The following is a 23,946-nucleotide window of genomic DNA, read 5'->3' on the forward strand; positions in this document are numbered from 1 at the left end:
TCCGGGAAAAAATAAAAGTTGTGATGTTTTAAAATCCAATTGCGGGAAAAGCACAGCTTTGGAAGCAGCTAGGGCTGCACGATATGGACAAAAAAAATGTAATTGCTCAAAAAAATACTGCGATTTCGATCAACACACTTGTGTCGCCAGGATAGTGGGTTCGATTCTCGGGACACCCATAGTTAAGAAATGTATGCACAAATATTTGTAAGTCACTTTGAATAAAAGCGTCTGCTAAATGGCAAATACATAAACTCAGCAAAAAAAAGAAACGTTCTCTCACTGTCAACTGCGTTTATTTTCAGCAAACTTAACATGTGTAAATATTTGTATGAACATAACAAGATTCAACAACTGAGACATAAACTGAACAAGTTAAACAGACTTGTAACTTACAGAAATGGAATAATGTGATCATGTGTCCCTGAACAAAGGGGGTGTCAAAATCAAAAGTAACAGTCAGTATCTGGTGTGGCCACCAGCTGCATTAAGTACTGCAGTGCATCTCCTCCGCATGGACTGCACCAGATTTGCCAGTTCTTGCTGTGAGATGTTACCCCACTCTTCCACCAAGGCACCTGCGAGTTCCTGGTTATTTCTGGGGAGAATGGCCCTAGCCCTCACCCTCCGATCCAACAGGTCCCAGACGTGCTCAATGGGATTGAGATCTTGGCTCGTCGCTGGCCATGGCAGAACACTGACATTCTTGTCTTGCGGGAAATCMCTCACAGAACAAGCAGTATGGCTGGTGGCATTGTCATGCTGGAGGGTCATGTCAGGATGAGCCTGCAGGAAGTGTACCACATGAGGGAGGAGGATGTCTTCCCTGTAAYGCACAGCGTTGATATTGCCTGCAATGACAACAAGCTCAGTCCAATGATGCTGTGACACACCGCCCCAGACCGTGACGGACTACCTCCAAATCGATCCCGCTCCAGAGTACAGTCCTCGGTGTAACGCTCATTACTTCGACGATACACGCGAATCCGACCATCACCCCTGGTGAGACAAAACCACGACTTGTCAGTGAAGAGCACTTTTTGCCAGTCCTGTCTGGTCCAGCGACGGTGGTTTTGTGCCCATAGGCGATGTTGTTGCCGGTGATGTCTGGTGAGGACCTGCCTTACAACAGGCCTACAAGCCCTCAGTCCAGCCTCTCTCAGCCTATTGCGGACAGTCTGAGCGCTGATGGAGGGATTGTGCATTCCTCGGGCAGTTGTTGTTGCCATCCTGTACCTGTCCCGCAGGTGTGATGTTTGGATGTACCATGCAGGTGTTGGTACACGTGGTCTGGTACACGTGGTACACGTGGTCGCTACGAGGACAATCAGCTGTCCGTCCTGTCTCCCTGTAGCGCTGTCTTAGGCGTCTCACAGTACGGACATTGCAATTTATTTCCCTGGCCACATCTGCWGTCCTCATGCCTCCTTGCAGCATGCCTTAGGCACATTCACGTGGATGAGCAGGGACCCTGGGCATCTTTMTTTTGGTGTTTTTCAGAGTCAGTAGAAAGGCCTCTAGTGTCCCAAGTTTTAATAACTGTGACCTTAATTGCCTACCGTATCTAAGATGTTAGTATTTTAATGACCGTTCCACAGGTGCATGTTTRTTAATTGTTTAWGGTTCATTGAACAAGCATGGGAAACAGTGTTTAACTTCTTATTGCTGCAATCCCGTTAACAGGATGATATGACAACAGCCAGTGAAAGTGCAGGGCGCCAAATTCAAAAAACAGAAATCTCATAACTAAAATTCCTCAGACATACATGTGGCTTATACCATTTTAAAGGTAATCTTGTTGTTAATCCCACCAAAGTGTCCGATTTCAAATATGCTTTTCAGCGAAAGCACTACAAACGATTATGTTAGGTCACACCAAACCACAATAAGCACAGCCATTTTTCCAGCTAAAGATAGCAGTCACAAAAGCACAAATAGAGATAAAATTAATCACTAACCTTTGATCTTCATCAGATGACACTCATAGGACTTCATGTTACACAATACATGTATGTTTTGTTTGATAAAGTTCATATTTATATAAAAAAATCAGTTTACATTGGCGGGTTACATTCACTAGTTCCAAAAACATAGAGGGATTTTGCATAGCCACATCGTTTCAACAGAAATACTCATAAATGTAGATGATAATACAAGTTATACACATGGAATTATAGATATACCTCTCCTTAATGCAACCGCTGTGTCAGATTTCAAAAAAACTTTACGGAAAAAGCAAACCATGCAATAATCTGAGACGGAGCTCAGAACAATAGCCAAATTAGCCGCCATGTTGGAGTCAACAGAAACCAGAAATTACATGATAAATAAAAAATTAAATAAAAATAAATAATAATAAGTCGCTCTGGATAAGAGCGTCTGCTAAATGACTTAAATGTAAATGTAAATGTAAATATTCCCTTACCTTTGATGATCTTCATCAGAATGCACTCCCAGGAATCCCAGGTCCACAATAAATGCTTGATTTGTTCGATAATGTCCGTTATTTATGTCCAATTAACTACTTTGGTTAGCGCGTTTGGTAAACAATTCCAAAGTCACGAAGCGCATTCACTAAAACCTGACAATGTACAAAAGTTCCGTAACAGTCAGTACGGAACAGTCGGAACAGTCACAACGATGTGTACTACTCCCTTCACAGAACAGCGCAAACTGGCTCTAACCAGAATAGAAAGCGCGGGAGGCCCCGGTGCACAATGGAGCAAAAGGACATTTATATTAGCGTGTCTAGTTTGAGAAACAGACACCTCACAAGTCCTCAACTGGCAGTTTCATTAAATAGTACCCGCAAAACACCAGTCTCAACGTCAACAGTGAAGAGGCGATTCCGGGATGCTGGCCGCCTAGGCAGAGTTCCTCTGTCCAGTGTCTGTGTTCTTTTGCCCATCTATGAATTTTGCTATCGCTGCATTGATTTCTTTAGCCCTACCAGAGTCGGCCGCATATTGTTGCCCGAAGGCTGTGGGGAGAAGTGGTTGACGTTTATTTTTTCACCAAGTCCTACCAATTGGCCCTTTTGGGGTRATGTCGGCGCAAATGASTAGTCATGTTACTCGTATTGCCACTCGAATAGGCTATCGGCAATGAACAGAGTCTACATGTTGGAGTTTTATCCACCACTCGTTGGCAATGCCCCTTATAGTTTACAGGGAAACCGAAATGTTCCCAGATGGCAGACCTGAATGATACTGGGGCGTCTTCTAGTTCTGGCTCGCCATGTTGCTCCTTTGCATTTAGCTAACTGCTAATTCCTTCATAAGCTAATTGCTGCTACGACGGTCTCAGCTCTGTTCTCGCTGGAGTGAAATAACTAATGAGCAGAGCTGCACGAGACGAAACATTCTTTTTTTTTTAAAGACAACTTTATTACTATGTGGATATTTTTCCCACTTTCATTTATACGCCATTGGTTTATGCACAAAAAAAATAAATCCCTAGCGATAATATATGATTCATGTATTGTTCACAGTGCGTACCGAACCGTGCAATACGAATACACGTACCGTTTCACCCTTAATATATTTTGTATTCATTCATTCATTCCCAGTCAAATGTTTGGACACACCTACTCATTCAAGGGTTCTTTGGTCATACGAGTAAGTATACAACATTAATTGGTGCATGAGTCAGAAATAATGAAGTGTGGACGACTGGGTCCCCTTTTTGGTCAGTCCGCAGAGGAAGGAGGAGACTGTCAAAGGCAGCCTCTTTGCTTCTCACTCGCTCATGTTCTTTCTCCTAAAACTGACCATCAGATGCAGGCACCATCAGTCTAAAATAAAACGCAAATGATTGCAATTTTCCTCACAAGTAATACAACAAGCGATCTATTAACATGTGAAGCTTGCTAAAACTAAAGTTTTGCAGAGATAAAGATACACAAACCAATAGTATAACTCAGAAAAACGTAGATTTATATGAAGAACCAAATTTGAAAGCAGCTTCGTTCTTGTTTATTGACTTCATGCATTCTTGACTCTAACTGTGCCTGCTTGAGTGATAGTGGGCGAGGCTTGGTGTGTGTGGGGAAAGCAGTGAGKAGACGGGGAGATCAACAATTTCCAGGCTCAGGGACATGTACTAGTCTGTGGTGACCTAAATGCCAGAACTGGACAAGAACTCAGCACACAAACACCTACATGGAGGTGACAGCATTCCCTCTTCCATATGCCCCCCTAGACACAACTACGACAACATAACCAATATAAACGGGTCACAACTCCAGCAGCTCTGTCGGAAGCTGGGTATGTACATAGTCAATGGTAGACTTTGAGGGTACTCCAATGGTAGGTACACCTATAGCTCATCTCTTGGCAGTAGTACTGTAGACTACTTCATCACTGACCTCAACCCAGAGTCTCAGTGTTCAGTCAGCCCACTGACACCCCTATCAGATCACAGCAAAATCACACTCAACTTGAACAGAGCWATGCTCAATCATGAGGCTGAATAATATTAAGAAATGCTATAAATGGAAGGAAAATAGTGTGGAAATCTACCAAACTATTTGGCAACAACAAATTCAATCCCTTCTTGACAATTTCCTGGTCAAACAACACGAAAAATTATCTATCCAAAATGGAGATGTATGGGTAAAACACTTTTCCAATATTTWTGGCTCTATAACAAAGAACAAACAGCATAAACATCTACAYCTGTCTCTTATACACATCTAGATGTGTATAAGAGACAGGGGTAGGGCAGTGTGAGCAGAACCAGCGGTGTCGTTTGACTTAGCAAACAAGGATCGGATGTCGTCGACCTTCTTTTCAAAATGGTTGACGAAGTCATCCGCAGGGGGGGAGGAGGGGGAGGAGGATTCAGGAGGGAGGAGAAGGTGGCAAAGAGCTTCCTAGGGTTAGAGGCAGATGCTTGGAATTTAGAGTGGTAGAAAGTGGCTTTAGCAGCAGAGACAGAAGAGGAGAATGTAGAGAGGAGGGAGTGAAAGGATGCCAGGTCCGCAGGGAGGCGAGATTTCCGCTCGGCTGCCCGGAGCCCTGTTCTGTGAGCTCGCAGTGAGTCGTTCCAAATAAAAAGCACTCCAACCCAAAAAGGCCTAAATGAAATGATAAAATATACAGACCACAAATTCCAATTTGCTATACTTAAACTATTTAACATCATCTTCAGCTCTGGCCTCTTCCCCAATATTTGGAACCAAGGACTGATCACCCCAATCAACAAAAGTGGAGACATATTTGACCTCAATAACTACCGGGGGAAATGCGTCAGCAGCAACCTTGGGAAAATCCTCTGCACTATCATAAACAGCAGACTCGTACATTTCCTCAGCAGAWACAATGTACTGAGCAAATGTGAAATTGGCTTCTTTGCAATTTACCGTACGACAGACCACGTATTCACCCTGCACACCCTAATTGACAAACAAACAAACCAAAACAAAGGTAGTCTTCTCATGCTTTGTTGATTTCAAAAAAGCTTTTGACTCAATTTGGCATGAGGGTCTGCTATACAAATTGATGGAAAGTGGTGTTGGGGGAAAAACACATTATAAAATCTATGTACACAAACAAGTGTGCGGTTAAAATTGGTAACAACAAAAAAAACGTTCATTCCACATAACCGAGGGGTGAGACAGGGATGCAGCTGAAGCCCAACCCTCTTCAACATATATCAACGAATTGGTGAGTGCACTAGAACAGTCTGCAGCACCCAGCTGCAGTCAAATGTCTACTGTTGCTGATGATCTGGTACGTCTGTCCCCAACCAAGGAGGGCCTACAGCAGCACCTAGATCTTCTGCACAGATTGTCAGACCTGTGCCCTGACAGTAAATCTTAGTAAGGCAAAAATAATGGTGTTCCAAAAAAGGTCCAGTTGCCAGGACTACGAAATCAAATTCCATCTAGACACCGCTGCCCTAGAGCAGTGGTTCCCAAACTTTTTATAGTCCCGTACCCYTTAAAACATTCAACCTCCAGCGGCGTACCCCCTCTAGCACCAGCGTCAGCACACTCTCAAATGTTGTTTTCCCGTCATTCTAAGCCTGCCACACACGATACGACACATTTATTCAACATAAGAATGCGTGTGAGATTTTTGTCACAATCCGGCTCGTGGCAAGTGACAGAGCTCTTATAGGACCAGGGCACAAATAATAATAATCAATACATTTGCTCTTTATTTAGCCATMTTACATGTAAAACTTTATTTGTTCATCRAAAATTGTGAATAACTCACCACAGGTTAATGAGAAGGGTGTGCTTGAAAGGATGCACATAACTCTGCAATGTTGGGTTGTATTGGAGAGAGTCTCAGTCTTAAATCATTTTCCACACACAGTCTGTGTGTATTTAGTTTTCATGCTAGTGAGGGCCGAGAATCCACTCTCACATCGGTACGTGGTTGCGAAGGGCATCAGTGTCTTAACAGCGCGATTTGCCAAGGCAGGATACTCTGAGCGCAGCCCAATCCAGTGGCTTCTGATTTAATTCCATTTTCACAGAACYGCTTGTTGCAATTTCGATGAGGCGCTCTTGTTCAGACATCGGTAAGTGGACTGGAGGCAGGGCAAGAAAGGGATAACGAATCCAGTTGTTTGTGTCATCCGTTTCGGGAAAGTATTTGCGCACCCAACTCACTAAGGTGCTTCGCTATATCACATTTGACATTGTCCGTAAGCTTGAGTTCATTTKCATACAAAAAATCATACAATGATGGAAAGACCTGTGTGTTAATGCAGACAGAGAAGAGCTCCAACTTAATTATAGCTTACATTTTGTCCCGCACATTGAATATAGTTGCGGAGAGTCCCTGTAATCTTAGATTCAGATCATTCAGGCAAGAAAAAACATCACTCCATTATGGGAAGGCATACTCAAGTTCAACTCACAATCGATTCCGACACAGCCACGGCACGACATCCAAGAACACATGCAGTACTGACAATCCAGAGCGAGTAAACCTGTAAAACCAACCCTCTCTCCACCCTACACATTGTTTTTTATTCCAGGGTCGTTGCTCTATCACCTCGGCTGTTTTATACCTAGGCCAATATCATTAGGTTCAAGAATATAAAAGGTAGCATAAATAGCTTATATAGAAATATATAATACACCCACCCGTCTCTCGCTTAGAGAAGTGCATAAGCCAATTATTGCATTAGTTCTACCGTTAACTTTAATCACTTTATCCCAGTGTTAACCAGTCCACACACACTAGAGACAACAACCCTGTTGACAATACCTAATACATCCATTTGCCGGTGTGTATCGGAAGAATAATCACCCTTTATATTTTTTATATTGAGAATTATTTTTTAAATGTTTCTTTTTTAATTATTACTTATTTAACCTTTAACTAGGCAAGTCAGTTAAGAACAAATTCTTATTTACAATGACGGCCTAGGAACAGTGGGTTAACTGCCTTATTCAGGGGCAGAACAGCAGATTTATACCTTGTTAGCTCAGAGATTCGATCTAGAAACCTTTCGGTTACTGGCCCAACCACTAGGCTACCTGCCGYCCCGTAAAAGGATAATACCAATTATTTTAGGATCGTGTAGGCCTATTCCAATAGAGAACCTATGCAGGTTTTTAACTATATAATCCTTTATCCTAGCCCTATAATACATGTATTTATATTTATTAAGTTTTTAAAAGCTAATCATTCCGATTCTCATCGGCAAACAAGGGCCGCACTATATAACAGCTTTTAAGTCATAATATACCCGACCTCTACAATTAGGACATATCATATTAAACAAACAAAAAAGTACCTTGGTATTTCTAATGTACAATCTTCAAATTAAATGCATAAAAAAATCAGGGGGGRAAAAACGTCAGCCTTAACCATCCTCGCCTTCCCCTAAATCAAAACCTGATATTACGTCCATATAGTCCAAAGTTCCATATTGCCTAAATAGAAAAAGGATAAGTTCATCATACCCATTCTACATTACCATAAATCCAACCTTGTTTTAAGTCCAYGGTTCCATAATGCATGAATAAAAACAACAAAAAAGTTGTTAATGCAAAAAATGTGTTTGTAAAAATAAATAAAAACTCTGAATCCATATTTGTCCTGTGTAATGCGGTGCAAGTATGTATCGGGGACTACTTCCGCAGGAAATAGCTATCACTCACAACCACTGCTTCTCTGCTCGGAGCCTTTTGAAAGTGRGGTACAGGGCACGTCGTCACTCCACTATTTCATGAGGAAATGGTTCATTAATAGAGAATGGGGTGTTTTTCAATTCTCTACCCTGTTGTAACRAGGCAATTTTAATTTTGTAGTGGGTTAGCATAGCTACGATCGGGCGGGGCCTTCCCTCTACTCTGCCACCAACTGGTGAGCTCTTTGAAAATCAATGGTTTGCACCTGTTCGTCCGTCATCTTGAGATTACGTTTCATGAACACCTTGACTTTTTCCTCYGTTGACTGATAGTTTTCATCCTCCTTTTTTCCCATTATAACAATATTATTTCTCTTACTTCTGCACTTTAGATCAAGTAATTCGGCTTTCGTTGTTTTATCATACCGTAGCCTCTCTGTAGTGTCTTTTAGGGAGTCCACGGTAGTTTTCAATATCTTATTTTSCGCTYGTATTTCTTCCATCATTGTAGTACTGTAATCCATTCCTGTTTTTAAGGCCTCAGCCTCCCCCAGTAGCCCAGGCAATAAATCCGTTTTTTTTAACTGCTCGCTTGTAAGCAATGCTCCATATTCTGGAAACATGGTTATAAAAACRKCCCCTCTAATGTTAAGTTTGGAATTTTAGACTGCGGCTTTCCTCCCGTTTCGCTCACAGAACTCGAGGAAAGGTCTTCTCTTGTTCACTTCGATGTATCCATTTCTTTTTCGAGCATATCAAAATGCTGATCAGTAAATAGTTCCAGATTCTCTATATTATACAGAATGTTTGTTTCGTAGTTATCAGTTCATCCTCAATTTTTGTGATTAATTCATGGGACAAGCTGTGCCTACCACGCTGCCACCTGCCACGTCATCGACAGCTTTCTATAATTACTTGACACATTGGATAGAATTTACAAAAAAACAAGTCAAACTAGAATGCTATTTGGCCCTAAACAGAGTACACAGTGGCAGAATAACTGACCACTGTGACTGACCCAAAATTAAGGGGATCTTTGACTCCACTTACAGATTTGCAATTGAGAAAGGCCACCAAAGGCAGACCTGGCTCTCATGAGAAGACAGGCTATGTGCACACTGACCACAAAATGAGGTGGAAACTGAGCTGCACTTCCAAAACTCCTGCCAAATGTTTGACCATATTAGAGAGACATATTTCCCTCAGATGACACACATCCACAAAGATTTCGAAAACATCACATTTTGATAAACTCACATTTCTATTGAGTGAAATACCAGTGTGCAATCATGGCAACAAARTTTGTGACCTGCTGCCACAAGAAAAGGGCAACCAGTGAAGAACAAACACCATTGTAAACACAACCTATATTTGTTTATTTATTTTCCATTTTGTACTTTCACTATTTGCATATCATTACAACACTGTATATAGACATAATGGCATTTGAAATGTCTTTATTCTTTTGGAGMTTTTGTGAGTGTAATGTTTACTGTTAATTTTTTGTTTATTTTACTGTTGTTTATTATATATTTCACTCGCTTTTGCAATGTAAACATATGTTTCCCATGCCAATAAAGCCCCTTAAAGTGAAATTGAGTTGAGAGACGTGGAGACTGGAGAGAGACATCAAATGTAATAAACTATACAAATGGACTGAGTAGCACACATCAATATTGCAATTTCGATTACAATTCTATTCATTGTGCAGCCCTAGAAGCAACTACTGTTGTCAATGTTGATGACGGGAGAGTCAACTTTCTGTCAATCATTTTTATTTCTCAACTCTAAATATTGAGCTCTAGCAACTATTTTACAAGCAAGATAATTGATTCGGCTTTGAGATGCTGAGTGTGCGAAATGCACATCGGCCCTTGCGAGTGCAGGTGTCATTGGGCAGTAGCCAAGGTTTTGAATTTACTGTTTTATTAATACACGGCTACCAGCAGTGGGTATTATGTTTAGAGTTAGCAATATAGCTAATGTGTTTTGAGTTTTACTTACTCAGGRGGTGAATTAGCCCCAAATAAATTWGCCTATGATAATAGTGCAAATACAGATGTAGGCAAATTAATCTYTATTGAACAAAAAATGTAATGTCAATAGCCTAATTGTCAATCCAGAATACATGACAGTCACTGGATTAGGTTGCACATAAAAATATTGTTGGTCTTGTCTTCCTGCATGGACATGTTAGATGAAACAACATATTTCTTGAATAGCATCTTAGTCTTACACCCCTAATAAAGCACAGTGAACGACTTTATAAAATGATTACACATTTTTCTATTGCGTCACGCCACAGATTATTTTTGATGTGAACAAATCATGGGGTGGCACCACCAAAGTTAGTGCCACCAGGGGATTGTTTTTGTCTGGAGCCCTGAATTGGACCAATCCTGCAAACTAATATCATAGGAGATTTCTGGAGTCCTTCTCTCCAAAGGGATATGGCCGTGTGCTGACGACGTGCGCTGTGTACCGCAGGTTCGAGGAGTTCCTCCAGAGGAAGTGGTCGTCAGAGAAGCGCTTCGGCCTGGAGGGCTGCGAGTCTCTGATCCCCGCCCTCAAGACCATCATCGACAAGTCCAGCGAGAAGGGTGTGGAGAACGTCGTCATGGGCATGCCACACAGGTGGGTAATAACAAAAGGAGCACAAGGGGAGGGGATGCTTGAGTTTCTGCAACATGGTTTGACTTTCAGCCTTCTCTCCTCTGACACATGCTCACAATCTCCTAGGGGTCGTCTGAACGTGCTGGCCAACGTCATCCGCAAGGAGCTGGAGCAGATCTTCTGCCAGTTTGACTCCAAGCTGGAGGCTGCTGATGAGGCGAGTCCCATCTATCCCACCCACTGCAAWTCTTGACTGCACTAAATGGAACACAACTACTGAATTGCCTGAATGTGTGGCTCTATTGTAGATGCCTAGCGGTATTCTACTGCTAGTATGTTTGACTCTGTTGTTGCAGGGCTCTGGTGACGTCAAGTACCACCTGGGGATGTACCACAGGAGGATCAACCGTGTGACGGACCGCAACATCACTCTGTCCCTCATGGCCAACCCCTCCCACCTGGAGGCTGTGGACCCCGTGGTGCAGGGCAAGACCAAGGCCGAGCAGTTCTAYTGCGGAGACACCGAGGGACACAAGGTACGGACCGACACCGCTGGTTTTGAACACGGTTTCAATACCTGCGTATTTATTTTTCAAGGGAGTGACAAGGGAGTACTTGCAGAGATCATAGTCCTTTTATGTACTGTAGAAAGGCACCCTTTCGGTTCGATCCCAGGTTTCGGCACCAAAAAAATAAAAAGAGACACCCCTTTTTCTGCCCTTCACTTACACACTGATCTGTCYCGGATGAGTGAAACTATGGTTTCCACCATATCGCTTTCACCAATCCRACTTTATTTGATGAGTTATGTCGTGGATAATCGTCTCAGAAATATAACACTCTTATAAGAACTTGTAAAATCAATAAAGACTTTTAATACAATGTATCACAAGCCGGGATGATCCGCGGATCACACCCCTTCCCAGAGCACTGGCTCTGTCTTTATACACACACACACACACACATGAGATCAATACATACTTTAATTAAATTACTTCTCCTAGGTCATCTGCCACCATTATCCTTCATTTCAGGCTTCCTGCTTGTTTACGCCCAATAACACCTGTATCCGCTCTTGATTAGATTATAATGGTGGCAGGACCCTCTTGTCTCCTAAAATTAATATATGTCTATCTTACCTTAAGCACTTATGGCCTTTACCCTAAGCACTTATGGCCTTTCCTCTCTATTTAATCTTCATAATGGTGTCCTGCTCTTTCCATAAATGCACTTTAAAGCACGTATGGCTTCGGCCATTTTACTATCTGTTTTATCTTAGTTTCCTGTTTTTACCAGCCTGTATCCATTCACTCATGTCTGCCTTCTCCTATTTTCTAATGTACACTTGTCTATTGTTTAATAGTGTGATATCTGCCTCTATATGTAACAATAACTCCTACAGTTATTACCTCAAGCAAGAATGGATTGTAAGTGTTCTGCATTTGATGTTGGAATGTTTATGTTCCAGGTGATGTCCATTCTAATGCACGGTGATGCTGCCTTCGCCGGTCAGGGCGTCGTGTACGAGACCTTCCATCTCAGCGACCTGCCATCCTACTCCACCCACGGCACGGTGCATGTGGTTGTCAACAACCAGGTGTGCGCACACACACGCCAATCTAACCACTGACCACACCTGGTCTGGAGAAGATACAAATAGTCTTTGTTCCAGCCATGGTAGAAAACCAGTGGTTGTGTGAATGGCTGGTGTGCTAACCCTCACAACCTCTAACTTCCCCCAGATTGGCTTTACCACTGACCCCCGTATGGCGCGCTCCTCTCCGTACCCCACTGATGTGGCCCGGGTGGTCAATGCTCCCATCTTCCACGTGAATGCTGACGACCCTGAGGCTGTGGTGTACGTGTGCAACGTGGCCGCCGAGTGGAGAGCCACCTTCCACAAGGATGTGGTGGTGGACCTGGTGAGTATAGTTCCCTAGGTACAGATCTAGGATCAGCTTCCCTTCCCCCAATCCTAACCTTAACCATTCATGGGGAAAAATTCATAACTGACCCAAGATCAGGGGCAACTTCACCCTACTCCAAAGTTCCCCAATGGTTCATATCAACCCACTGTCTGCTTAAGTAGAGGTTAGGAGGAAATATATAGGGAAAGAAGGCTTCTTACTCACATACACAGTAGTACCAGTTAGTTCAGCCCCGCCTTATGACGTCCACAGCAGGCAACATTAGTGTCAGTACCAGTGTGTTTGTGTGTGCAGACCTGCCAACTTGCACGCATTTTGCGTACCATGCACGTAATTTGAGGTTAACCTGTCTAGGACACACGTTCCGCTAGCGGAACCCCCCCCACACATTCCACTGAAAAGGCAGCACGGGAAATTCCAAAATATTTTTTTGAAATATTTAACTTTCACACATTAACAAGTCCAATACAGCAAATGAAAGATAAACATCTTGTGAATCCAGCCAACATGTCCGATTTTTTTAATGTTTTACAGCGAAAACACCACGTATGTTTATGTTAGCTCACCACCAAATACAAAAAAGCACAGACATTTCTTTCACAGCACAGGTAGCCTTCACAAAACCCCCAAATAGAGATAGAATGAATCACTTAACCTTTGAAATTCTTCATCAGATGAGTCATATAACATCATGTTACACAATACATTATTGTTTTGTTCGATAATGTGCATATATATATATATATATATATATATTATATATATAAAATCTGTTTACATTGGCGCGTTACATGCAGTAATGTCTTGATTCCAAAACATCTGGTGATTTTGCAGAAATACTATAATAAACATTGATAAAAGATGCAAGTGTAGGGCCTCCCGGGTGGCGCAGTGGTCTAGGGCACTGCATCGCAGTGCTAGCTGCGCCACCAGAGTCTCTGGGTTGCGCCCAGGCTCTGTCGCAGCCGGCCGCGGACCGGTGGAGGCGACGCACAATTGGCATAGCGTCGTCCGGGTTAGGGAGGGTTTGGCCGGTAGGTATCCTTGTCTCATCGCGCTCCAGCGACTCCTGTGGCGGGCCGGGCGCAGTGCGCGCTAACCAAGGGGGCCAGGTACACGGTGTTTCCTCCGACACATTGGTGCGGCTGGTTCCGGGTTGGAGGCGCGCTGTGTTAAGAAGCAGTCGGCTTGGTTGGGTTGTGCTTCGGAGGACGCCCGTACGGGAGTTGTAGCGATGAGACAAGATAGTAATTACTAGCGATTGGATACCACGAAAATTGTGGGAAATGGGATAAAATTAAATAAAAAAATAAAAAAAGATTAGTGTTATTCACATAATTAAAGATAAACTTATCCTCTATGCAACCGCTGTGTCAGATTTCAAAATAAACTTTACGGAAAAAGATTAATCTGAACGGCGTTTAGAGCACAATCCAGCCAAAAATAGTCACCATTTTGGGGTCAACAAAAGCTAAAAAAACACTATAAATATGCACTTACCTTCGAATAACTTCATCAGAAGGCATCCAGGATTCCCAGATCGACAATAAACGACTGAAAAGTTCCATAAAGCCCATCATTTAGCCACTTGTTGTTAGCATGTTCAGCCCACGAATCCATTTTCATGACGCACGAGCAAACCTCCAGACAAAAACTCAAAAAGTTCCGTTACAGGTCGTAGAAACAGGTCAAATGATGTTTGCAATCCATATTTAGTTTGTCTTTTACATTAGTCATCAATAAGGATCCAACCGGAGAATTTCATTGTCTGAAGAAAGAGCATTGGAACTCTCTCCCTCGCACGCAAAAGCAGACTGAAATTTCTGACGACCACTCACTAAAACAGCTTCTATGAGCCCCTCCTTTATAGTAGAATTATAAGACTAAAATCTAAAGACGGTGACATCTAGTGGAAGCTAGGCAGTGTTTGTTCAGCCATATCTACAAGGGGTGTCATTTGACACAGTTTTGAAAATCGAGTTCTCATTTCCTGTTTTGACCTCTTCTCAGGTTTTTGTCTGCCAAATGAGTTCTGTTATAYTTACAGAAATAATTCAAACAGTTTTAGAAACTTCAGAGTGTTTTCTATACAATAGTAATAATAATATGCATGTATTACCTTCTGGGACAGAGTAGGAGGAAATTTMGTTTGGGCACGCAATTTGTTCAAAGTGGAAACACCGCCCCCTATCCYGAYGAAGTGTTAAAGTATGCTGATACGAAAAACTACCCTAAAATCAGTAAGCAAATGTAAGTAAGCATTTCACGGTAAGGTAAACACTTGTTGTAGTCGGCGCATGTGACAAAGTGATTTAAAATACACAAAAATAGGCTTTTAGTTGGCACATTGTGGTATTTGACTCAACCGTCTGAAGTTAGCTGAGCTGCTCCAGCCTGACCCCCGTCATCTTAGTACTATTTTCTTCCCTCGAACTGGACGGCAGCTCCTCACTTCGTCTGATACCTCTGATGTGTGAGGAAAAAAAGTGGGGGAAATGGAGAATGACTGTTTACTAAATACATTTTCCTAAATTGTATGTGTTAGTCAAGCACATAACCACTTATTTCATAGKTAGCACCTTAGCTAAGGCRTCATACGACAAGGTAGTTGGCTACAGTGTTTAGTCAACTAAGCGAGAACACTTTCTTGCCAGGTAGTAGGCGCGAGCTCATTTACGGGGAAGGAAACATGTGCGCTGTTGCGGTAGTTCAGTGTGCGTCACTGCGTGGATGGAAGCCCTGTTCCGCTCATGGCGTCCTTCACAGAAAGTTATATTGGACTTAAAGATTAGTAGGTAAATGTTAATTAATCAGTTCTTGATCTGTCCTCTTGATATATCTGTATGTCAACAGTAGACTGCTAATGATGTGATAATAGTCAGTTCACAAATGTTGAATGAATGGTAGCCAATAGTCAGACCTAACTTGATGGATTAGGTCAGGGATGGAGATCTAAAACAAGTTTATAGGCCTAGTTCAGTTGTTTYGTAGTACACTAGACTATCCACATAGACACCTATTAATTAGAATAGTCATTACCYCTACATTTAACCTAGAAAAATGTGTCATTGAGACCACCTCCATTTAATTTAGGATCATACACAAGTCTTCTGTGTTGGCTACGTTGTTTGATATAATTTAAGACTTTAGGTTTCAGGAAATGGCAGTTACAGTTGAGTAACCCCCTCTGGACCTCTCCTCTATCCAACTTTAGTCCTACATCAGCACCACCTTGTCAGAAAGTCCTAGTGAGAGCCCTGATTTGTACATTTAAACGTATTTCTAGTTAGCTACTGAAGAGCAGCTAATTATCAAGAACCMATAAAGTCTATAGCCTACAGTGCCAACCACCTTATTAGGCCTAAACAATTCTTATTATTTGGGCAGTGTGGGTGTCGCGCACGCAGGGGGGGTCCCGCCACGGCGTTGATCTGGTGCTCATAAAAATTCTTCAAGGTTGGCAGGTCTGTCTGTGTGTGTGTTTGTTAACAATGTTTGTGTGTCGGCAGGTGTGCTACCGGCGTTTGGGACACAACGAGATGGACGAGCCCATGTTCACCCAGCCCCTGATGTACAAGCAGATCAAGAAGCAGAAGGGAGTGATGCAGAAGTATGGCGAGAAACTCATCGCAGAGGGGGTCGTCACGAGACAGGAGTACGAGGTCAGAGCTCAACCCTTCGACTATATCTCACACACTCTCCATAGAGWAGAGCCGAGGAGTCACCCTCTCCACTTCTGCCTTCCCTCTCTCTACAGGAGGAGATTGCAAAGTATGATAAGATCTGTGAGGAGGCACATGTTCGCTCCAAGGATGAGAAGATCCTCCACATCAAACACTGGCTGGACTCTCCCTGGCCTGGTGAGTGGGTTAACAGCTCACAGACACACATGCACAATGCCGTGTGTGTGTTGTGAATAATGGACCTGTGTGTATGTGTAGGTTTTTTCAACCTGGATGGCCAGCCCAAGAGCCTGACCTGTCCGTCCACTGGCCTGACTGAGGAGGAGCTGACCCACATCGGACAGGTGGCCTCCTCAGTGCCAGTCGAAGACTTCACCATCCATGGAGGTGGGAAACCTACTCTAAACCATAGAWTTAAGAACATAATAATATTAGGCATCTCTATGCCTTTTAACTTTTAAATCCTCTGATGGAGGGAGAGTCAAAAGCTAAAGAGCCAAAGTGCAGAGTGAAGACATGGCTCTTTTAATAACTCTGGCTTTAAACACACATTTTTCTGTGTACACACAGCAAGATTTACACCCGGTGACAAGTGTCTGGTTTGCACTCCTCCGTAGGTCTGAGCCGTATCCTGAAGGCCCGAGGGGAGATGATCAAGAACCGCACGGTAGACTGGGCCCTGGGAGAATACATGGCCTTTGGCTCTCTGCTCAAAGAGGGCATCCACGTTCGCCTCAGCGGCCAGGACGTAGAGAGGGGCACCTTCAGGTGACGAGACAGAGAGAGAGAGGGACTTTCAGTCCCAGGCAAACAAAATGTTTCCATTTTTGAGCATGTCATCTTGAGTGTGTCCCAAATAATGGTCTCTGGTCAAAAGTAGGGTACAGCCTGCAATTTGGAATGTAGATCTTGTCTCTTGTCCCTCATTGTCCCTGCTGTGTGTTTCCCTCCCTGCCAGTCACCGACACCATGTGCTGCACGACCAGAACGTGGACAAGAGAGTTTGCATCCCCATGAACCACGTGGCCCCCAACCAGGCCCCCTACACCGTCTGCAACAGCTCCCTGTCTGAGTACGGCGTGCTGGGTCAGTCGCTCTCKCCCTCACATTTACTGTGGAAACATTTACTATGGAAACAGATTCAGAGAAACTGGGAAATATCACAGTAACTCTCATTCAAATAATCCCTTACTACTATCTCCACCCGCTACTAACTGGGGACTCACACTTGGCGAGATAATCGGGGACCTAGCGACCAGTCATTTTGTATGAAAGGAGACACACAGCGACCTAATTGTCTGCGACGAGAGCGCAAGCAACCAACATTCAACATTTCAAATTTCAGTGACGCGACAGCCAATTSGGTGGGGGCAGCTCTTGCTAGCAAGCTTTGAGATTGGCATTAACAACAAAACTGCCTTCATGCATGCCGTTTGAACGATACACCAACCCGGAGAGATTTTAACCTTGATCGCTGACTATCTCGGCAAATGAGTCCTGAGTTAGGAACCTCWCWTTCTCTYTCATTCTCACTCATTCTCTCTTTCTCTTTCTCTCTTTTTCCCTCGGTCTCTGTTGTCAGGTTTCGAGCTGGGCTTTGCCATGGCCAGTCCCAATGCCCTGGTCCTGTGGGAGGCCCAGTTCGGAGACTTCCACAACACAGCCCAGTGCATCATCGACCAGTTCATTTGCCCCGGCCAGGCCAAGTGGGTCCGCCAGAATGGCATAGTCCTGCTGCTGCCCCACGGCATGGAGGGCATGGTGAGTACCCCAGAGCACCAGTTGAAGGGAGGAGATGGCGTTTCAAACAATTGTTCATAATCATTCCTTTGCACTACATGCTCATTTTAGGGGTTTTCTTTATTTTTACTATTTTATTAATTGTACAATAATAGTGAAGACATCAAAACTATGAAATAACACATATGGAATCATGTAGTAACCACATTTTTTTAAACAAATCAAAATATATTTTATATGGGACATTCTTCAAAGTAGCCMCCCTTTGTCTTGATGACAGCTCTGCATTTTCTCAACCAGCTTCATGAGGTAGTCACCTGGAATGTATTTCAATTAACTTCTTTGGGACTGGGGGGCAGTATTGAGTAGCTTGGATGAATAAGGTGCCCAGAGTAAACTGCCTGCTACTCAGGCCCAGTTGCTAATATATGCATAYTATTAGTAGATTTGGATAGAAAACACTCTGAAGTTTCTAAAACTGTTTGAATGATGTCTGTGARTATAACAKAACTCATATGGCAGGCAAAAGCCCGAGAAGAAAATCTGAGGTTTGTAGTTTTTCAAGTCATTGCCTATCGAATGTACAGTGTCTATTTCACTTCCTAAGGCTTCCACTGGATGTCAACAGTCTTTAGAACCTTGTTTGATGCTTCTACTGTGAAGGAGGGGGGAATGGGAGCTGAATGAGTCAGAGGTCTGCCAGAGTGGCATGAGCTGGTCATGCGCGTTCACGTGAGAGCGACCTGTGTTCCGTTGCATTTTTACAGACAAAGGAATTCTCCGGTTGGAACATTATTGAAGATTTATGATGAAAACATCCTAAAGATTGATTCTATACTTCGTTTGACATGTTTCTACGAACTGTAATATGACTTTTCGTCTGAACTTTCGCCTGGACCTGCCCGCGCGTCGTGAGTTTGGATTGTGTACTAAACACGCGAACAAAAAGGAGGTATTTGGACATAAATGATGGACTTTATCGAACAAATCAAACGTTTATTGTGGAACTGGGATTCCTGGGAGTGCATTCTGATGAAGATCATCAAAGGTATGTGAATATTTATAATGCTATTTCTGACTTTGTTGACTCCACAACATGGTGGATATCTCTTTGGCTTGTTTGGGCTCTGAGCGCTGTACTCATATTATTGCATGGTGTGCTTTTTCAGTAAAGCTTTTTTGAAATCTAACAGCGGTTGCATTAAGAAGAAGTTTATCTAAAGTTCCATGCATAACACTTGTATTTTCATCAACATTTATGATGAGTATTCCTGTAAATTGATGTGGCTCTCTGCAAAATCGCCAGATGTTTTGGAAGCAAAACATTACTGAACATAACGCGCCAATGTAAACAGATTTTTGGATATAAATATGAATTTTATCAAACAAAACATACATGTATTGTGTAACATGAAGTCCTATGAGTGTCATCTGATGAAGATCATCAAAGGCTAGTGATTCATTTTATCTCTATTTCTGCTTTTTGTGACTCCTCTCTGGCTGGAAAAATGGCTGTGTTGTTCTGTGACTGTACTGACCTAACATAATCATTTGGTGTGCTTTCGTCGTAAAGCCTTTTTGAAATCTGACACGTTGGCTGGATTCACAACCAGTGTAGCTTTAATTTGGTGTATTGCATGTGTGATTTCATGAAAGTTGAATTTTTATAGTAATTTATTTGAATTTGGCGCTCTGCATTTTCACTGGATGTGGGCCATGTGGGACGCTCTGTTAACCAGASAGGTTAACAGGTGTGCCTTGTTAAAAGTTAAATTGTGGAATTTCTTTAGTTTGAGCCAATCGTTTGTGTTGTGACAAGKTAGGGGTGGTATACAGAAGATTGCCCTATTTGGTAAAAGACCAAGTCCATATTATGACAAGAACAGCTCAAATAAGCAAAGCAAAACAACAGTCCATCATTACTTTAAGACATGAAGGTCAGTCAATCCGGAAAATKTCAACAACTTTGACAGTTTCTTCAAGTGCAGTYGCAAAAACCATCAAGTGCTATATTRAAACTGGCTCTCATGAGGACCGCCACAGGAAAGGAAGACCCGGAGTTACCTCTGCTGCAGAGGATAAGTTCATTAGAGTTACCAGCCTCAGAAGTTGCAGCCCAAATAAATGCTTTACATTGTTGAAGTAATAGGCACATCTCAATATCAACTGTTCAGAGGAGACTGCGTGAATCAGGCCTTCATGGTTGAATTGCTCCAAAGAAAACACTACTAAAGGACACCAATAATAAGAAGACTTGCTTGGGCCATGAAACACGAGCAATGGACATTTTACCAGTGGATATCCTTTGGTCTGAGTCCAAATTAGAGGTTTTTGTTTCGGATTATCTCTGCATGTGTGGTTCCCACTGTGAAGCATGGAGGAGATGGTGTGGGGGTGCTTTGCAGGTGACACTGTCAGTGATTTATTTAGAAATCAAGGCACACTTAACCAGCATGGCTACCACAGCATTCTGCAGTGATACGCTATCCCATCTGGTTTGGGCTTAGTGGGACTATCATTTGTTTTTCAGCAGGACAATGACCCAACACACCTCCAGGCTGTGTAAGGGCTATTTGACCAARAAGGACAGTGATGGAGTGTTGGATCAGATGACCTAGCCTCCACAATCACCCGACCTCAATCCAACTGAGATGGTTTGTGCTCAGGATATGTGGAAACCTTCAAGACTTTTTGAAAAGCATTCCAGGTGAAGCTGGTTGAGAATGCCAAGCGTGTGCAAAGCTGTCAAGGCAAAGAAACATTAACGGCCAACTGCTTTCTTCTGAAAAGTCCAAGATGGACAAAGGGGGTGTTGTTGGGGCTGTGTTTCTGGACCTAAGGAAAGCTTTTGATACTGTTAACCATGAGATTCTCATCACAAAATTGTCCAAGTTCAACTTTTCCACCGATGCCTTGAGATGGATGAAATCATACCTTGAAGGCAGAACTCAGTGTGTCAGAGTGAGCAATGAGCTGTCGCCCACTCTTAGCTATGATGTGGGCGTGCCCCAAGGGTCAATACTGGGGCCCCTCCTGTTCAGCCTGTACATTAATGATCTGCCTTCTGTCTGTACTGGGTCTGAAGTTCAAATGTCTGCAGATGATACAGTGATATATGTGCATGCAAAGAGCAAACAACAAGCTGCACAAGAACTCACTACTGYAATGGTCCAGGTTACAAAGTGGCTCAGTGACTCGTGTTTGCATCTCAATGTGAAAAAAACWGTTTGCATGTTCTTCACAAAGAGGGCAACAGATGCTACTGAGCCAGATGTCTATGTGTCAGGGGAGAAGCTCCAGGTGGTATCTGATTTTAAGTACCTTGGCATCATACTTGATTCCAACCTCTCTTTTAAAAAGCATGTGAAAAAGGTCATTCAGATAACCAAATTCAACCTAGCTAATTTCCGATTTATACAAAATTGTTTGACTACAGAGGTAGCAAAACTGTACTTCAAATCTATGATTCTCCCCCACTTAACATACTGCTTGACTAGTTGGGCCCAAGCTTGCTGTACAACATTAAAACCTATTCAGTCTGTCTACAAACAGGCTCTCAAAGTGCTTGATAGGAAGCCCAATAGCCATCATCACTGTTACATCCTCAGAAAGCATGAGCTCCTGAGTTGGGAAAATCTTGTGCAATACACTGACGCATGTCTTGTATTCAAGATCCTAAATGGCYTGGCTCCCCCTCCACTCAGTAYTTTTGTTCAACAGAAAACCCAAACATATGGCAGCAGATCCACAAGGTCTGCCATGAGAGGTGACTGTATAGTTCCCTTAAGGAAAAGCACCTTTAGTAAATCCGCTTTCTCTGTGAGCGCTTCCCATGTCTGTAATACACTGCCATCAGACACACATAACTGCACCACATATCACACTTTCACAAAATGCATGAAGKCATGGCTAAAGGTCAATCAGATTTGTGAACATAATCCTTAGCTGTGTATTGCCGCTTTCCATGTWGTCTGTTGTCTGTAGCTTGTGAGGTGTGGAAACACTTTGTTGCTTTTATGAATTTTGTCTTGCTGTTTTTTGTTGCTCTGTCTGTATGCTACGTCTTGCTTGTCTTATGTTGCTCTGTCTGTATGCTATGTCTTGCTTGTCCTATGTTGCTCTGCGTGTGCTCACTGCTCAATGATTGTCTAAATTGTAATTGTTTTTAATAACCTGCCCAGGGACTGCGGTTGAAAATTAGCCCGGCTGGCTAAAACCGGCACTTTTACTGAAACGTTGATTATTAATGTGCACTGTCCCTGTAAAAATAAACTCAACTCAACTCAAAGGGTGGCTACTTTGAAGAATCTAAAATATATTTTGATTATATATATTTAAATATATTAAATATATTTTTGATATATTTTGCACTTCTTTGGTTACTACATGATTCCATATGTGTTATTTCATCGTTTTGATGTCATCACTATTATTCTACAATGWAGAAATTAGTAAAAAATWAAGAAAAACCCTTGCATGAGTAGATGTCCAAACTTTTGACTGGTACTGTACTTGAAAATAAAGTTGCTTTAAAAACATTGTTAATATGACGGTTATTTTATTCCTCCATAATCGTTGGTGTTCTGTGCCAGCCCTAGTGACCTCACTGCTCTCCTCCACAGGGCCCAGAACACTCCTCTGCTCGTCCAGAGAGATTTCTCCAGATGTGCAACGATGATCCTGACGTGCTCCCGGTAGGTCAAACCCTCACTCCTAATCATTCTGCACTGCCTCTTGTTCATTTGCTAGTACAAAGGCTGTTCATGTATTCTAGTTCATGCCTGACATTGACATATCTTGACATTTCCTTCCAAATAGAGTGGAATCTATGTCTAAGGCGGTGGTATTCAAAGTTTTTCAGCAGGGACCACATTTTTYCCCCACGAATTTCTCGCAACCCAAATCTAATGACACAATCTTAAAATCTATACATTTCTATTTTTACATCAACAAATAACCTTCGATTTATTGCATTTTCATCTCTTATCAACATGAAAAGAAACCAATAAATACATTTACTCAATAAAATTATATTTTTCAGATTATCTTCAAAAACATTTGTATATTTTCCCATAGAATAATCTGTATTTTTTTTGTTATTGTTATTACTACATTTGGGGGGGGGTCGCGACCCCGACTTTGTATACCACTGCTCTAGGGTAATATTAAGGTAATTTTGCAACGGAAACAGGTGGTTGAAGTGTCTCCGGCACACTGTGTACTAGCAAATGTATACGTCGGTCACATCTACTGAGGGGGTACAATATAGAAGTGCCATAAACAGAATATGAAATTCAAATTTAAACACCCCCAAAGCTTCAGTGGCATGGTACTTAATGTGAGAATACAATAAAGAATCGGCGGAAATGTAGACTACATGTGGATGAAACCGGAACTGGTCCTTGCTAGGACTGTAGAGGTTCTGAAATTTTGTCAGTCAGTGATTGTCATGCAAATAAATACCAGTGTCACGGTAATTGACCATTAATTAACATAACACGTTTAGCATTTCCGGCTTCCACGCATAACCTATAAGCCGCTGATGCATACCTTTTTCAACCTCTAMATTTTTTAAGTCTAATAAATCAATTTAATATAGCCTACACCATCACAATAAATCCATTATTTTAGGCAGGTGTAAATAAACATTATGATATGAAGAAAATGTAGCCTATTTCAGAAGAACAGCATAACATATTCTGAGTTGTCCTTATGTTAGGCCCTGATCTGGCTATGCCATATGGTTGTGGGCTACACTAGTTCATTTAGCAGGTAAGATTTGCTTAATTCCCGTGGTATTATTTTATAGTAAGACCAATACAACTGAACATGAGCTGAATAAAATAGAAAGGATATTTTGTGACTAATGATGATTTGAAAAGAGTCAT

At 42.4% G+C, this 23,946-nt stretch overlaps 1 protein-coding gene across 3 annotated transcripts in view; it reads left to right on the top strand.

The window, feature by feature from the left end:
- ogdha (oxoglutarate dehydrogenase a) overlaps positions 1-23,946 on the top strand; it is a 90,003-nt gene that overhangs the window by 61,672 nt on the left and 4,385 nt on the right. For all 3 annotated transcript variants that reach the window (XM_024003337.2, XM_024003335.2, XM_024003336.3), the window contains exons 7-18: positions 10,582-10,728; positions 10,834-10,924; positions 11,064-11,243; positions 12,176-12,304; positions 12,450-12,629; positions 16,145-16,297; positions 16,393-16,495; positions 16,577-16,705; positions 16,936-17,086; positions 17,277-17,404; positions 17,901-18,079; positions 22,681-22,752. In XM_024003337.2, the coding sequence (XP_023859105.1) occupies positions 10,582-10,728; positions 10,834-10,924; positions 11,064-11,243; positions 12,176-12,304; positions 12,450-12,629; positions 16,145-16,297; positions 16,393-16,495; positions 16,577-16,705; positions 16,936-17,086; positions 17,277-17,404; positions 17,901-18,079; positions 22,681-22,752 (1,642 nt within the window). The remainder of the gene's footprint in view (positions 1-10,581; positions 10,729-10,833; positions 10,925-11,063; positions 11,244-12,175; positions 12,305-12,449; positions 12,630-16,144; positions 16,298-16,392; positions 16,496-16,576; positions 16,706-16,935; positions 17,087-17,276; positions 17,405-17,900; positions 18,080-22,680; positions 22,753-23,946) is intronic.

Source organism: Salvelinus sp. IW2-2015, linkage group LG15, assembly GCF_002910315.2.
Source record: "Salvelinus sp. IW2-2015 linkage group LG15, ASM291031v2, whole genome shotgun sequence".
NCBI classification, from domain to species: Eukaryota; Metazoa; Chordata; class Actinopteri; order Salmoniformes; family Salmonidae; genus Salvelinus; species Salvelinus sp. IW2-2015.